At 49.3% G+C, this 14,854-nt stretch overlaps 1 protein-coding gene across 3 annotated transcripts in view; it reads left to right on the top strand.

Annotated features, from left to right (window-relative positions):
- The first annotated feature begins 2,749 nt into the window (after positions 1–2,749).
- The window catches only part of Elovl6 (ELOVL fatty acid elongase 6), a 100,679-nt gene continuing 88,574 nt past the window's right edge, over positions 2,750–14,854 (top strand). The window contains exons 1-2 of one of the 3 annotated variants that reach the window (XM_013150608.3): positions 2,750–3,470; positions 3,990–4,110. In XM_013150608.3, coding sequence (XP_013006062.1) covers positions 4,022–4,110 — 89 coding nt within the window. In that variant the 5' untranslated portion in view covers positions 2,750–3,470; positions 3,990–4,021. Of the gene's footprint in view, positions 3,471–3,735; positions 3,878–3,989; positions 4,111–4,148; positions 5,473–14,854 lie in introns of those variants that run through there. The other 2 variants (XM_013150609.3, XM_013150610.3) reach the window with 2 other exon arrangements.

Raw genomic sequence — 14,854 nt, 5'->3', positions numbered from 1 at the left:
GGTCCGATCCAAGAACTGAATCAAAGTAAGCAAAGCTTTTGACACTCACAGCTGTCAAGTGGCCCAGGCTGGGGGAGCCAGCCTAGGACAGAGGTCTAGAAAGGCAGGTTAGAAGGCCCTGAAACAAGGGATGTGCTTTTGGACATATTTGCATGCTAAAGACATGCTGAGCTGGTATCAAGTTCACCCAGTTACTGCTCACTGTTACTTTACAGACAGAAAGGGAATTAAAAGATTAATTTACTTTCCCTAAGGTCACTAGCTAGCCCTGTAATAGGACCAGCATGAAAATCTGCACTTTTTCAGTCCTGAGTCATCTTTGTAGTAAATCTTTCTGTCTTTTAAAATGCTCCTTCTCCTAAGGCTTCGTTTCAAATCTTTTGGTACTGAACATGAATTAACTGCTACTTTTTGAGCCTGGCTATTTAGAGTACTTATTAGCTACCTCTCTGGTTCTGGCTTAGAAACACACACACACACACACACACACACACACACAAAGTCTTTTCATAAAAATTCTTACTGGTGCAACTGGTCTCTCCCCTCACATTCCCTTTCAATCTCACTAACCTTAGTGCATGACTTGTAATTTAAAATAAGCCTATGAGAATCACCATTTAAAATTTTTTACTTCTAATATTATGCTACATTTACACTTTTAAATCTGGCCAACTTTAAGTTAAGAAGTGTTCTGTTATCTACAGCTTCAGCTAACTCCTATTGACTTTTTTTTTAAGTGAAAGATAAGCTCCTGGTAAGAAAATTAAAATACTGCAGGAAAGCAAACAGCATAGTGTTAACCCATTCTGGACCCCTCCTGTCTCTCAGGACCCATTCCTTCAATAAAATTTCCTACTTAAAAAAAAAAAAAAAACCAACAGCGTGAATAGTCAAAAGCTCTCCTTAGATTGCTGCCAGATCTTTCCCCGAATATATACATCACCAACACAGCCTTGATTGTCTTTTCAGGAAATAAAAAGGAAAATGTAGATATTTTTCCCAACGTAACACTAAATGCAATGTCCAGGGCCATGCTTTTTAAAATTACCAGGAAACTCTGTAGCTCACAGAGCCGCTGTAAAACATGAACTCAGGTTCCGTGATCAGGGCGTGCCACTGTTTAACCAGAATTCTACTACGGATAGGACTGCATGTGCAGTCCTACACGTGCATTCAATCTAGAAATGTTTTTGCAAGTAGAACAGAGTTAGTTCCTAGCAGTGGAATCACTGGATTTTATGGGCACATCTTTCTCAGAAGCCTTTGATCCCCACTTCCCCAGCACTGCAATTGGAATAAAATGCAAAGACCTCAGCTTGGAGTACCTGGGCTAAGGTGACCCCTTCCTCCAACTCTTTGGCCTCACTACCTACCACTTATGACCTGGGATCCCTTTGTCCCTGCAAACCCTTTACCTCAGGACCTTTACACTTACTTTCCATTCCGCAAGAGAGGTGCCAACCCAAAGTCACTCCTTCATAGAGGCCTGCCAGGTTGACAGGAACACCCCTAGGTTTCAAGGCCTGCTAATTTTAATGATCTTTCCTCCCTCTGCAATGTGGGCCTCCAGGCAGCAGAAGCTGTGTCCTTGCGCCCTCCCCTGCTTCCCAGGAGCTCAGATGAGTAGGTGCTCTCCAAGGGTTGAGCGCTATCCACTTCAAATGACCTCAGGGCTGCCAAAGTGCTTGCCAGACAGCCAGCAGTTTCAGAGCTCAACAGCGCCCCCTCTGCACGCCTTTTCATACTGACCTCCACGTGGGTCAAGGAAAAGGGACGCACCGCCCACTTTAGAGTGATTTTTCCTTACATATATATAACAACAAATCAGAAAGTTGGATATAAGCACTGACATTCCTTTCTTTATTCATTTGAGATGGGATCTCACAACTGGTGCTGATCCTCCTGCCTCTGCTTCTAGGGAGCTGGGATTATAGGTGTGCTCCCCCTCCCCCCATGCCAGGTTTTAAAATTTGTTTTTCACTTTTGTTTTTGAGACAGGGTCTTGCTATGTAGTTTAGACCAGCCTGAAACTCACAGTGATCCTCCTGCTTCAGCCTCCCATGTGCTGGGTTTAGAGGTGCATGTACTTCCCACTCCACAAAATTTGTTTTTGACATAACTCCAAACCCATTTTGAGAAAATAAGCAGGCATTTGCAGTGATTATTTGAATAAGAAAAACAGTAACCAAATGCAGATTTCTCGAACTTCTTGGAAATATGTTATTTAGAATAGCGGATTTAAAACCGAATCCTTTATAGACAAAAGAAAGACCATCAATGAGACCACCAGGGGGGTGAGCCAGGAACTAAGACAGTGTAGGAAAGGCCATCTTTGTTCCTGGCTCACCTCCCTAGTGGTTTCATTTATTTAAACAAGCATTTGTTCGCCTCACAATTTACGGATATCCTAACAGGTCAAGGCATTAAGCAAAACTTCTCAGGCTTCTGAGCAAGCGGGACTGCCCACACTGCCGGCCTCGCCCCTCCGAAGTCCCCAGCAACTTAGGGAAGCAACTTGGGCGAAGCAGCTGGCTGGACCAGCAGCAGCAGTCTCTGGAATCTTCAGAGCATCAACCTGCATATTAACCTGCTAATTACCACCTCAGCCCTTTGACAGATGGCATACTGCACTGCGTTTCTTTGAACTCTTTATTTAATGTACTTTGTTTTCCTTCTTTACGCAGATATTTTTCTCTGTTCCCACTCTGAGTCCAGAGTCAGTCATCGCTCTTCTGACTACCTGGCAGGTGGGAGATGCACAACGGAGGTTTTCTTCCTGGCCCTGTATAACGGGCATCTCGTTTTGTTTAATTTCATTTCACTTAATAATAATGACTATTATTTGTGGTCCGCAGGACTGAATCCACTGCCTCTCGCACGCAGGGTAGGCGACTGCCAGGCCACCTCCCCACCCAGCCGCTGCGTTTAATTCTGAGGGCATAGATCGCTGATTGTTTAAAAATTAACAAGGACATCTCAACGTTGGATTATCGAGTATCTCTATGTCACACATTTCGTTTTCCCTAACTCTTGGAGGAAATGAGTGAACGGGAGGGTGACGTAGAGAGCACTATTCTGTCCAGAAGCAGGGTGCATGGGGAGGCCAAGGTTAAAACGACCTTGCGGGGACGCTGGGGTTCGGCAGGGGTCAACACTGCACCCAGTCCTCTCCTCGCAAGCTCCTGGGCTCAACCAACCCGCGCAGCAGATAGAGCGCGATTATTCATGCATGCAAACAGTTTTTACATTGGACCAGTCGATCCAGTTCTGTGCGCGAAGCCACCGTCCTCCTTTGTCTCCGCGAGCTAATTACCCCCTGCCCCCAGCTGGCCGGTCCGCAGCCACCTAAACCCGCTCGCCGCCTCGCTTCCACTTCCGGCCCCCGGGCTCGCCGCGCTGCCCACGGCGTCCGCCCAGCATCCCAGGGCCGCGCGCGCTCGCGGAGGTCTGCGGGCCCGGGCGCCGCTCACGTGAGTCCCCCGGCCGCGCGCCCCTCGGTGCGGTCCCCGCGCTGGCCGGCCCGGGGGTGCTGGTGCGAGCGGGAGCCGGCAGGGCCCCCCGGTCCCCGTCGTCTCCGCGCTGCCGGAACCCCATTGGGAGGCCACGAGGTCGGGAAGGGGCGCGGCGACCCCGGGCCTCCTCCTCCTCCTCCTCCTGCCGGCCCTCCTCCTCCGCCGCCAGCCCCCGGGCGGGGAGCGCGCGTGCTCGGGCGCGCCCTCCGTCGCAAAGGGTTAACGCTCCCGATCGCACGAGGGGGAGGAGATTTCCCTGCAGACGAGTAGAAAGCGTGATGGACGAACGTGCGGGCGCTAAGACCGCAAGGCGTCGTCTCCTCCCCGCTGGCTGCGGACGCCGGGAGCCCGCGCGGCCGAGCAAGGCATGCTGCCCCCTGGATGTGGCTGAGGCGGCCGGCGGCCCGGGGTGGGTGGGCGCGCAGGCGGGAGAGCCCTCCCCGGCCGGCGCTTTACCGATTATTTTATTTTGTGTAGAGAACACGTAGCGACTCCGAAGATCAGCCCCAATGAACATGTCAGTGTTGACCTTACAAGAATACGAATTTGAAAAGCAGTTCAACGAAAATGAAGCCATCCAGTGGATGCAGGAGAACTGGTAAGGCGATGCCGCGCGCTGCGATCCCGGGCTGGGCGTGGACGGCGCGGGACCTGGGGGCCCGGGGCCCGGTGCAGGTGGGCGCCGCGGCCCCTACGCGTTTCCTCGCCTTACGTAACAGAGCGGCGTGCGCCGGGTGATGAGCGCGGCCGGCCCGGGTGGGAGATACCTGGGTCCACACCGCGCGTGCCGCCCCAGGCTCCATCCAGTGTTGGGTGTCCGCCCGGCCGTGGCGGGCGGACCCGGCTCGCTCCCCGCTGCTAACCCCGGCTCCCTCGCGTCCTTGCTTTCTCCTTGCAGCGGCCCCAGCCCCCCGCCCTCCGCTGCGTCCAGCCCCTGCCTGGGGCTCCTTCCTAGGACCCCTCTCCCCGTGCTTTCCCCTTCCGGTACCCCGGACCTGGAGCCAGGGACGTGAAGGAAGGGATCGTACAGCCTGGGCTGAAAATGAATGAACCGAGCGAGCGAGCCATGCCGCGATCAAGTTTCTGTTGCGCGGAGGCGCCTTACTGACGCGCTCACTTTCCCGCTCGCGCTGTCTGGAGTCAGGGCGCACACACCAGGAAACATCTCAGCGTGCAGAACCCGTGGGGGGCTCCTCCCCAGGAAAACTTATTCTCTGGGTCTGGGAAGCCTCCGGTGGACGGAGCCCCCTCCCTCCGCCAGTCCTGTAGAAAACCCCCCACAGGAGTTTCTGGAGGCGGCCGGTGTCAGGAGGCGGTTGGTGTCACCTTGCGAGGTGCACTGAGGCGGTGCAGTACCCACCGGCCTCTTCCTTGTGGCCAGGCTGTGGCCGGCGGGGGGGGGGGCGCTCTCTGCCTTGCACCTCGGGTCTGCGCCTCTGAAACGCCAGCCCAGCCTTTCCGGAGCGGGACCGGGCAGCCTGGGGCCTGGGCGGGGCGCGGGGCACACCCCCGCAGGCGGCGTGGTGGAGGGTTGCTGCGGATCCGGCCCGACTGAGGGTTCAGCCTCCTGCGCCCTGGCGGCCATGACCCTCGTCCCGAGGCGCCCCCGCCCGACCCGCGCGCGCCCTCTGTGGTTCCCTAGCCGGAGGCTGGGGGCGCATGGCCCTTGGCGGCCGCATTCAGGCGGAACCTGCCTGGGGCGGCGCGGGCCGGGCCGGGCTTCTGGGGACCCGGGAGGGCTCGCCGGCCGGGCGGGGCAGGGTTGGTACCTGGAGCCGGGGCACCCGAAGCGGCTACAGTCGCGTTGCATGAAGGAGGCATGGGAGAGGCGCGGCCTTTGGGAAGCCTACCTTCTGGGCCGTACCGCTCGCTGAGATCCCTGCCTATGCATCTTGTCCTCCCGCGGAGGGGCGACCCTGGCCCCCGGCGTGGCTGTGACCCCAGCGGCCGTTGTCGCCCGGTGAGCGCCCACCCATCCATCTTCCACCCCTGAACCTTGCGCGCGCCCGAGGCTCGCCGCTGCGTCCTGGTAGGACCTGCCTTTCCGGAGCGGCTTCCGCGCGCCTTGCCGGCTCAGTGCTTTCACTGTCGGCCCTCCGCGGTCGGTTCTCCTGTCTCCTGTTTATTGCTACCTTGTCTCTAAAGCCACTTCCCAGGGCTGCCCGGGATTCTTGCCTGGCAGTCTCTCCATTCACTCAGTAAGTTCTGGCGGAGCCAGCGGGCCCTGGCCCTCCTGGGACAGCAGATGGCAAGAGTGCATGAACATCACCTCTGCAGCTCCCAAGCTTCCCACTGCATCTTCCTGAATTTTAGCTCTGTACTGGAAGATGCACAGACCTGGCCGCGCGCTCCGCAGACCACCATCTGTCAAGGGCGAGGGCCCAGACCTTGTGCCTGGCACTACTGGTTCTTCAGGGCACCCGGTGGAGTGCTGCTGGCGCCCCTTGTATGGCTAGCCCCATCTGTGAATGCCAGGATCCCGGGTTTACCCGCCTCGGCCTATCCCTGTGCTTTGGACCTGGTTTTCCCTTCCTCCCTTCTGCTCTTCCTGGACTTTATGTTCTTCTGAAAATGCATATCATTCAGAGGAGTCTGCAGTTCTTATTCTTCCCTGGCGCACTTCACCCAGCATCCCAGAGGCCCGGTTGTAGAACTCTCCCTACTCCCCAGTTGAGCCAGGTGTAGACCAAAAAAAAAAAAAAAAATGAGGCTCTGCCTTTCATTTCCTTTGCAAACAGGAGAAGGGAGCGCCATACTCAAGGCTTACTCTCTTGGAGAGGAGCAGGGAAAGCGCTTTAAAAAAAGACACCTTTCCCAGTTCTCATTTACTGTATTTGAAATACAGTAGCTTCTGAAGGAAGCTGGGCAGCTGCTGTTTTGAAGATTTATTTGTAGCTGTTTTTAAAAATCTAGTTCACATATCTTCAAACAAAGCTTGCTAATTGGGGTTATGAATTTATCATAAATTCGCCATAAAGTCGCCAAAACCCTGGGTTTTATCATAAAAACCCAGGGTTTTGGCGACTTGAGAGGGTTTAAACCTACCCCATGCTGCACATACTCATGAAACAGTCTTAATTATTTAAATGTTTTTTGTAGTGGTGTTTGTATGAACTCCAAAGGGTCGGACTGAGACACATTTATGAATTATATTGTTGCTGCTTTAATGTTTAACCTGATACTCATTGGCCTAGACATGAAATAGGCTTGTTTACTTTTGTAGCAAATAGTTGCATATATCATAGAATAGCGACTGAAATGCTCAGAGAGGTATTTTCCCCTGGAGAATCATTCTGAGACATCTTGAAACAACATTGCCAGTTAAAAGCGTCCTGGGTCGTATGGTCAGGTAAATGTGGAGGGAAGTACCTGCCCTATGCTCTAAACAGCCTTCTGGGTTCCGATTTACCCCAAAACGTCCTTGTAATTTTACAGAGTTTGTTACTCTCACTAACATCTGACTGCTGTAAGCACTGCTTGGAAAGGCTTGGAAAAACTCACCGAGCCGGGAGAAACAGGCTCTGCTTACAGCCGAAGCAGCCAGAGAGCAGCAACAGCGGACGCTGGCTGCTGTAATTGTCTGGCCAGTAAGAATTATGTTCTGATGTCGGCTGACACGGAACCCACCAATAGGAAGGCGGGAGGCCTGTGCTGACTGCTGTCACATTCTGTGTGCGCCGTGACGTCACGCAGGGCTTGCCCGGACCTCAGGAAACCCTCCTCCCTCCCCTTCGCTGCCCTCCCCCTTCCTCTCCCTCCCACTTGTTCTGCTGGCCTCGTCCTCCTCCAGTCTTTCAAGGCTTTTGTCGATTTTTCTGACTTTTTCTTTCCTCTCCTCCCACGGGGATGGTTATAAGGGTTTTATTGTTTTTATATTTTGATGCTGTGTTATGGAGTTATGAGACAGGAATTTCTAGAAAAACTGGCCTGTGGAGGAAACCTTTTTATTTGCAAAATTGTTTCTACCAAAGAGTTGCAGATACGTGTATTTTTTTCTTCTGGGTGAGGTTTAGCAAGTAACAAGATGTACAATTTCAGGATGAACGAACATGCAGAGCCGTGTAGACCCCAAATTAGTGTTTACTGAAAACATCGCAGCATCAGGGCGGCAGCGTTCGCACAGGCACAGCATTAGGCTGTCCTAAGAACTGCTTTGAGTCGCTCCCTCCTTCTGGTGACCTGCTGCATGCATCAGTGAGAAGAGCTGGAAGAGTGCAGTCTCCTGCATACACTAGCTCAGGGTTCAGGCAGTTACATTACAGCCAGTGTGATTTGGGTCAGGGCCGAGGACTGTACTGTGTCCCCATGAGGCTCGTTGCATCCCTTGTTACCACTTACTTTGCAGAGTCAGATTATAGTCAGTGTAGAAATGAAAAGTCTTAAGCATGAGGAATTTAAGCGTCATTCGGTAAATTTTAGAAAGGGATGAGATGTAGGTGTCACGTGTGGTAGGGTAAAGTAAGAAAGTAGAGATGGGTGTGGTGGCACACGCCTGTAGCCTGTAATCGCAGCCCTCCAGAGGGTGAGGCAGGAGGATCAGCGCTCAAGGCCAGCCTGAACTGCAAAACAAGACTGTCTCAAAAAGACGAAAAGAAAAAAAAGTGGCAAAAATACTGTGCTAAATGTGATCTATGTTAGGGGCCTCAACATACTAAAAAGTTGGGTGGGAACTTTGAATTGTTATGTATCTTTCAAGAAATGATGTCTCTTCATGCAACCCTTGTTTAGGTTTCCCAAGGATGAAAGCCTGTTGTAAATCATTTTGTGCCTATATTATCCGTTTGTATGCTTGCATTAGTTGGTATATGGTGGGTTTTGTTTGTTTGTTTTGGTAACATAAGACCTCTTGTTAAATCGCATGTTAAATGTTGTGGTCTCTAGCACAGTGCTTGAGACTTTTGTGTTGGTGATTGTAAAAATGTCAGAGCATAACATTAGACTTTGACTTCAGAGGTGCCTCTTTGCATATGCATGAGTGGCTTTAGGAACGTCCTCCAAGAAGCTCTTTCAGCTCAGATGAGAAGCTGTGAAAGGGACTTAGACTGAGAAATACTTAAGATATAAAATTCCCCCAGTGAAATGAAGCCGAGTGGCACTGTTACAGCAGTTCAAGAATTTACCTTTGCATTAATGATTTGTAATATTTTAGGTCCATGTATTATTTTTTGAAGCCAGTTATCCAAAAATTGTTCTGATACTGTACTTAACCTTTTTTGGAGTGGGTGCTCGAGTGCGTGGCTTTTGATTCACCCGGATGACTCCATCAAAACACTTTTGGACAACTCTTCTCAAAGTGGCTGGCCGGTTCAGTGTTAGCAGCTTCTGAGTTGCTCACCTCGCCTGGAGTCCAGATTTTTCTAGTGAATTGAATGAAACAAGCAAAAAAGCAGCAGCAGAATTTATTTAGAAAAGTTAAAAGTGAGGAGAGAGCAAGAAACTGGCTTTGCAGAGTTGAGCTTGGGTCAAATAAAAGGAAAAAAGGCAAGATAGAAGGACACCCTGGAGAGAGTGGGGCCGGCTGTCCGAGAAAGCCATCATAGCAAGCTCATCTTGGTGTCTGTGACCTTGTCTACTGTCCAGATCTCCAAGGTACCCTCAAGCCAATTTATGTGCTGCACTGTGTCTGGGATCTAGTAATTAACTGGTCACTCCTTCCTCAGCCAGTTTTGCCCCGCCCTGGTCTCTATTGGACTGATGTCTTTTTTTGAGACGGGTTTTGCTCTGTAACCCAGGCTGCCCTTGAATTTGCAGCCTTCCTCCAGCCTCAGCTTCCTGGAGAGCTGGGATTATAGGTGTGAGACGTGACGTCTACTTCTACTTTTTAGGTTCTTCTAGAAAACCTTTTATTTTTAATCAGTCTCTCACTACGAGCTTCTTGAAATTTATCTTTAAGCCTTTGTACAAAAGAAATGTACAAGTGAAAAAGGCTTACACTTTGCTGAGATAAATTAGATGACTTTGCTGAAGTAAGTTACACATGCTGATTGCAAACAGTTGTGCTGGATAATCACCCCTGGTTTCCTAACACCCTGTTGTGTTATCTTTAGGGTTTCATAGATTAGGGTTTTGTTTTTCTTTCTAAAGCTTTTATGGAGAAGATCCTAACTGCAGGATGTTAGGGAAAGTATTTTTACATAATGTATTTTGTATACAAGGTTTATGGTCACATGTTTTAAGAGAAACAAAAACATGGCTCCTTTGTTTTAGAAATAGATTTCAGATGCTTTGGTTTACCAATTACTTTTACTAGCACCTAACCTTGAAGCTAGTTTGTGAGAAATGACTCTTAAAGTTTTGAGGCTGAAGTCTTGTACTGACTGTTGATTCTTGCTGGGGAGAGGTTGATTGTTTGAAGACCCTGAAAAGATCAATGAAAGGCATGTTTGCCATTTGTCTTTGTACAGTGCAGGCAATTACGTGGGTTAGGTTTACACACACACAAACATATTAACAGTGACTTAATAATGAAAACTGATAGTTGTCAAAAACCCTGTCTTGTTTTTTTCTCTCTCTTTTTAGATGAGATCTTTGCTAAATGTCCAGGCTGGCCTCAGACCCACCACTTTCCCACCTCAGCCTATTGAGTAGTTGAGATTACAGTACCCACTTACTTCTTGTCTGTATTTTGTTGCCACTAAATCTTTTTGCTAGGCCAGCCATGGTGGCTCAGCACTGGCAAGGCTGACACAAGAAAACTGTTGCAAGTTCGAGGCCAGCCTGCGCTACAAAGTGAATTCAGGGCCAACCTGAACTGCATAGTGAAAGTCTGTCTCAAAAAGGAGGGAAAAATGATTCTTGCTAAACTGACTATACTTTTTAAAAAGTTTGCCTCAAAATGGATCCTAATAAAGTTGACTATTACCATTTATTTTTTAAAAAATAAACATCATTTTAATATGTGTTTTAAAGCTACAAAGATTCACCATTTATTTACCACTTACCTCAGGCATTACTGAATTAAAAAGAAACTCCAATATAAGCTGAACATTGGCTGAAACACTCAAGTTTTCTTGTCTTTCAGGCCGAGTTGCTTAACTGCTTCCAGTCAGAGCATCGTGTTAAGTAAAATGTATAAAAGGTTTAAGCTGCTAAGGCCTATCCTAACTGGGATGATTGGCTTTTATAGGCACAGTAAGTTCCCTGGCGCTGAGTGCTTTGAAGTAGAGAATTTCATGAGCTTGTTTTCTGAGGCTCAATGAGAAAAAAAAAGGTGTGTTGAAGACATTTCCTCCGGAAACTTTTTTCCAAACATTTGAGACTTTTATCAAAGTCTAGGGGTGCCTTTTAAACATTTAAAAACTGGGCCAGCAGTGGTTATTATTGTAATAAAAGGGTAGAACCTCAATAAAAGCTATTTTATAACAAAAAGTACCCTAAGTATCAACTTCTACAGATTCCTTTCAAGTTTATGACTTTTTGGTATAACTTAGAGTCAATTTTTTTTTCTGCATTGTGGAATGATAGTACTAATACTTGGTACTTATGTGGCTGCTGGCTGATTGCTAGCCTTTTCAAAAATGCTTTCGGTGTGTGAACTGTTAGATCCCCGCAGCCAGCCACTGCTCTGAAGTCTGTTCTTTGGGTGGCATCAGCAGCAGAGACAGGAGGGCTGGACTCCTGCCCAAGGCCTCAGTGGGGCAGGGATTGCATGGGACCTGGTCATCCCTGCTTTTGAATATTAATAAATAGCCAAGCAGGCAATTGGTGCTCTTGAAAAATTGGCCACTCTAGAGCATTCTTGCGGTGTTAGTCCTTGGTCTTAGTGTTTCTTGTCTAATTTACCCTGAATAGATACTGAACACTTCGAGCCAGAATAATAACAATGCCGGGGTTTGTTTTATTGGGTAGAACAAACATTAAACTGTGTAAATACTCTAATCTAGTTGGGTGCGGTGGAGTGTGGCTTAGCTCTTAGATAGGCTGAGGCAGGAGGATGGCAAGTTCAAGTCCCAGCTGTGCAACTTTGTGAGAATCTATCCCAAACACAAAAGTGATAGAATGCCCCCCATGTTCCATTCCCAGGACTTTCTGAACTTCACTTGTTCGATGTCTGTTGGTAAAGGGTCCTGACACTGTTGATGATGTTTTACCGTGAAACAGTCCCGGTCTCATCTCAAACAAGCCATGACCCATGGACTTGGACTGTTTCTTGCAAAGCTCCTGCCTGTGAAATGCTGTCCCCCACGTCTTTGATGCTCACCCAGCACGTCATCAGGACCGAACACTGGAGGCTCTGAGTTCCCCGTCTGTCGCTGCAGGCTCTCCCAGCCAGATATTAGCTGTCACTAGCAACAGCCCCACCATACTGTTGACAGAAAGAGCTGCATAGACTGGGGAGTTTCCCTGTTCTTGGAGGTTGGTTACTAGTGTGAGGGGAGGAGTTTGAGGAGGACCTTTTGTTTGATTTCTCAGTTTTAAATTCTTTTCCTGAGGGTAACGCAAGGCATTTACTGTGGTGAAAGAAATGAAAACATGACAAGAAGACATCTTTAATTCTTAGAAGAAACCACTGGTGTTTGACCACATTGACTTCAGTCTTTTTTCCAAGTTTTTTATAGACTTGAGAACTTTCTGTGTGTAACCAGTGCCAGGTGATTTCCTTTGGATGAGTATAAATTACACATCGAGGGGAATCCTCTTTCAAAGATTATGATACCTATAGCTAGGTTGATGTCCGGAAAGTGGAACCTGTCTGTTGGTTTTTTCCTGACTCAGCCTTCAGGCTAGGAATCCTTAGGTCACAAGCCATCTGCCCCCCAGTCCCTCTTCATCTGCAGGGTGGCCGCCTGCCTTTTTCTGACCCGGTATTTTAACCACTTGAGCTTTGTAGTTTTAGTGCCTGGTGGAGCAGTGCCCAATTCCTACTTGGTCACCTGGTTCCGAAGGAAGCAGAGGACTTCTATCTAGCTCGTTGATTCTACCCAGGGCGGCTATGAAGGTTGGAAAGTTTCCTCTGTCCTCTCCACATGGTCCCTAAATTTCTGGGACCCCCATTCTAAACTCGTGTTTTACTCTGCCGTCCTGTGACCACTGATGATGTGTTTGAAAGTGACTCTTCAGCTGTGTAGGCCTTTTCTGAATCATTCTTCAAACATTATTTGCAACCTCCTGGTAATCTACACTGGTACTACTGAGAAATAGTTTGCTTTGACTCACAACAGATACCCATGATTGCCCCCTAGGAGACCACTCCTGTTTATGAGAGCTTCCTGACGCAGCACTGCTGCATTCAGATGAGCAAAGCTCTGCTGCCGCCCTGCTCTATGGTGGGGCTCAGGGTTCAGGTTCTGTGCATTGGGACAATCCCACGTGTCTGCACTTGCAGTTTGTGCATCTGTTTTCTAAAATACTTTTTCCTTTCGATGGTACTGAGCTTGAACCAAGGGCCTCTGTGCTGCACTCCGCCCCTCACACCACCACCCCATGCTGTCTCTTTCCGTGCACAGGGTGTTGCTGAGTTGCACAAGCTGGGGTCCCACCTGCAACTGTTCTGCTTCAGCCTTGGTGCTGGGACCCCAGGCCCTCGACACCCATCACATAAACACTGGGGCCTGCTCCAAGTGGGAGGGCTGTAGGCTGTGGGTCCTTGGCCTCACCCAGGTCTCTTTCCACTGCCAGAGGGACACATGGGGTGAAAGTGGCCAGGCAATTGGGGTACACTTGGCTGGGGGATCCACACCCCCAGGACCTGGGGCTGCTCTTCACTATCTGCACTGTGCTGTCCTTGCAGGGCCGATGCCCAGGACTCTGCAGGGCTGCAGAGGACACAGTGGGCCCCCCTCCTTGGCCACCTGTGAGGGTCCCTGAGACCCTGCACCCTGCCTGCCTGTGGTCAGGGCCTGAAGGCTGTTCTCAGTGTGGAAATTATTACCCACTATGAAACCAAGCCTCCAGTCACTTAGTGGGAAGAGATAACTCTTTGCTCACTGTCTGAGGAATCCCACTGTCCCATACCTCTCTGTGCTCCTCCAGAGTCAGAGAAGCCCGGCCAGCGTGCAGAATAAGGAAAAGCACTTCCTTCCCTAGTCTGACTTGCAAGAAGAGAGGACGTTAATATAGCTTGACTGATTTACTACACTCTTGCCTGGTGTTGGAGACCAAGTTCTTTTCTGGATGCTCAAACTATCTACTCTCATGAAAAAGCAATGCAACTTAAACAAGGGATTTCCCTGAAAATGTACTGAATGAGGGTAGATTTATATGCACAAAGGGGAAAAAAACTAGAAAATAATGACAAAGTTGTAGTAAGTAGTTGTGGAAAGGTGGTGCAGTGTTGGTTATTATTTTTCCCTCTGCTAGGGTCTTGTTTTCATTAACGATTACGGCTCGTTATGTTTATAATAAATGTAAGTGTCAGGTTACAAAGGTGCATGGACAGTATCTAGTGAGCAGTAACAATATTTTTAAAAACTTAAGGTGTTCAAAAATTGCCATCCAAATGAGTGTTGTCATGAAATGTAGTGGCCATCCGTGTGGATGGGGAACTCTGCATTCTTATTCCAGACAAAGATGCCTTCTCACAGTGAGGTGGAGCCAGACCATTGATGTGACCCTCAGCATCGTCCTCTTTCTCTGGGAGGATGACTTGAGTTCGAAGGGGTCATATTCCATAAAAGAGGGTGACAAGAGCATTCTGACTCCTACACGGGCTCAAGGATGTGTCCAGCAGGGCAGAGGTTCCCTGGGGGCACCAGCCGTCTAATCTAATAGAGACTAAAGATTAAACACAAACCTGCCCCCAGGGAGAGAAAATAGAGCAGGTAATGGGCTCAGGGACCTGGTGGCACTGGCAGCAGATGCCACATGTATACCGGAATGTGCACGGCACCTGGGTGGGCACTGCCAGTGCCCAGGGCTGCATCAGGTGTTGCTCAGTGCGGTGGCCCAAGCCCAGCTCTATGTTCAGAGAGCTGGGGTGTCTGACTGGGGGGTCAGGGTGGCAGGACTTGCACAGCATCGTTTTGTGGAGTGGTCGCGTGAGCTCTGGACAACGCCTTAGACCCTTGCTTCTTCTGGGGCCTGCCTTGGGCCCAGGGGAGGATCGCGTCTGTGCATGTGCAAAGCAGGTTTTCTCTTTTGTTTAGGGTTTAGTTGCCCTGCAGTTAACCAGGTTCCACAGGCTCTAGGCCTAGACCAAGCTAAACTTATCTTTTCCTGCCATCATCCATGATCGAAACCCAGGATGCAGGAGGGGGGAAGGAGATGAGAAGACCAAGCTCAGATCATGGTAGACCCCATCTTCAGATGCCTCTGAATAATTCGTGATAATCTTCTAGGTCATCCTGTCTCTACAGTTAGGTAAAATTCTCTTCTTCAGTTGTAAATAATTTAAGTATTATTTC

Source organism: Cavia porcellus, unplaced genomic scaffold (genome assembly GCF_034190915.1).
Source record: "Cavia porcellus strain 051 isolate PalLab524CR breed Dunkin Hartley unplaced genomic scaffold, mCavPor4.1 scaffold_14, whole genome shotgun sequence".
Taxonomy (NCBI): Eukaryota; Metazoa; Chordata; class Mammalia; order Rodentia; family Caviidae; genus Cavia; species Cavia porcellus.
This window is presented reverse-complemented; position numbering and strand designations above follow the sequence as displayed.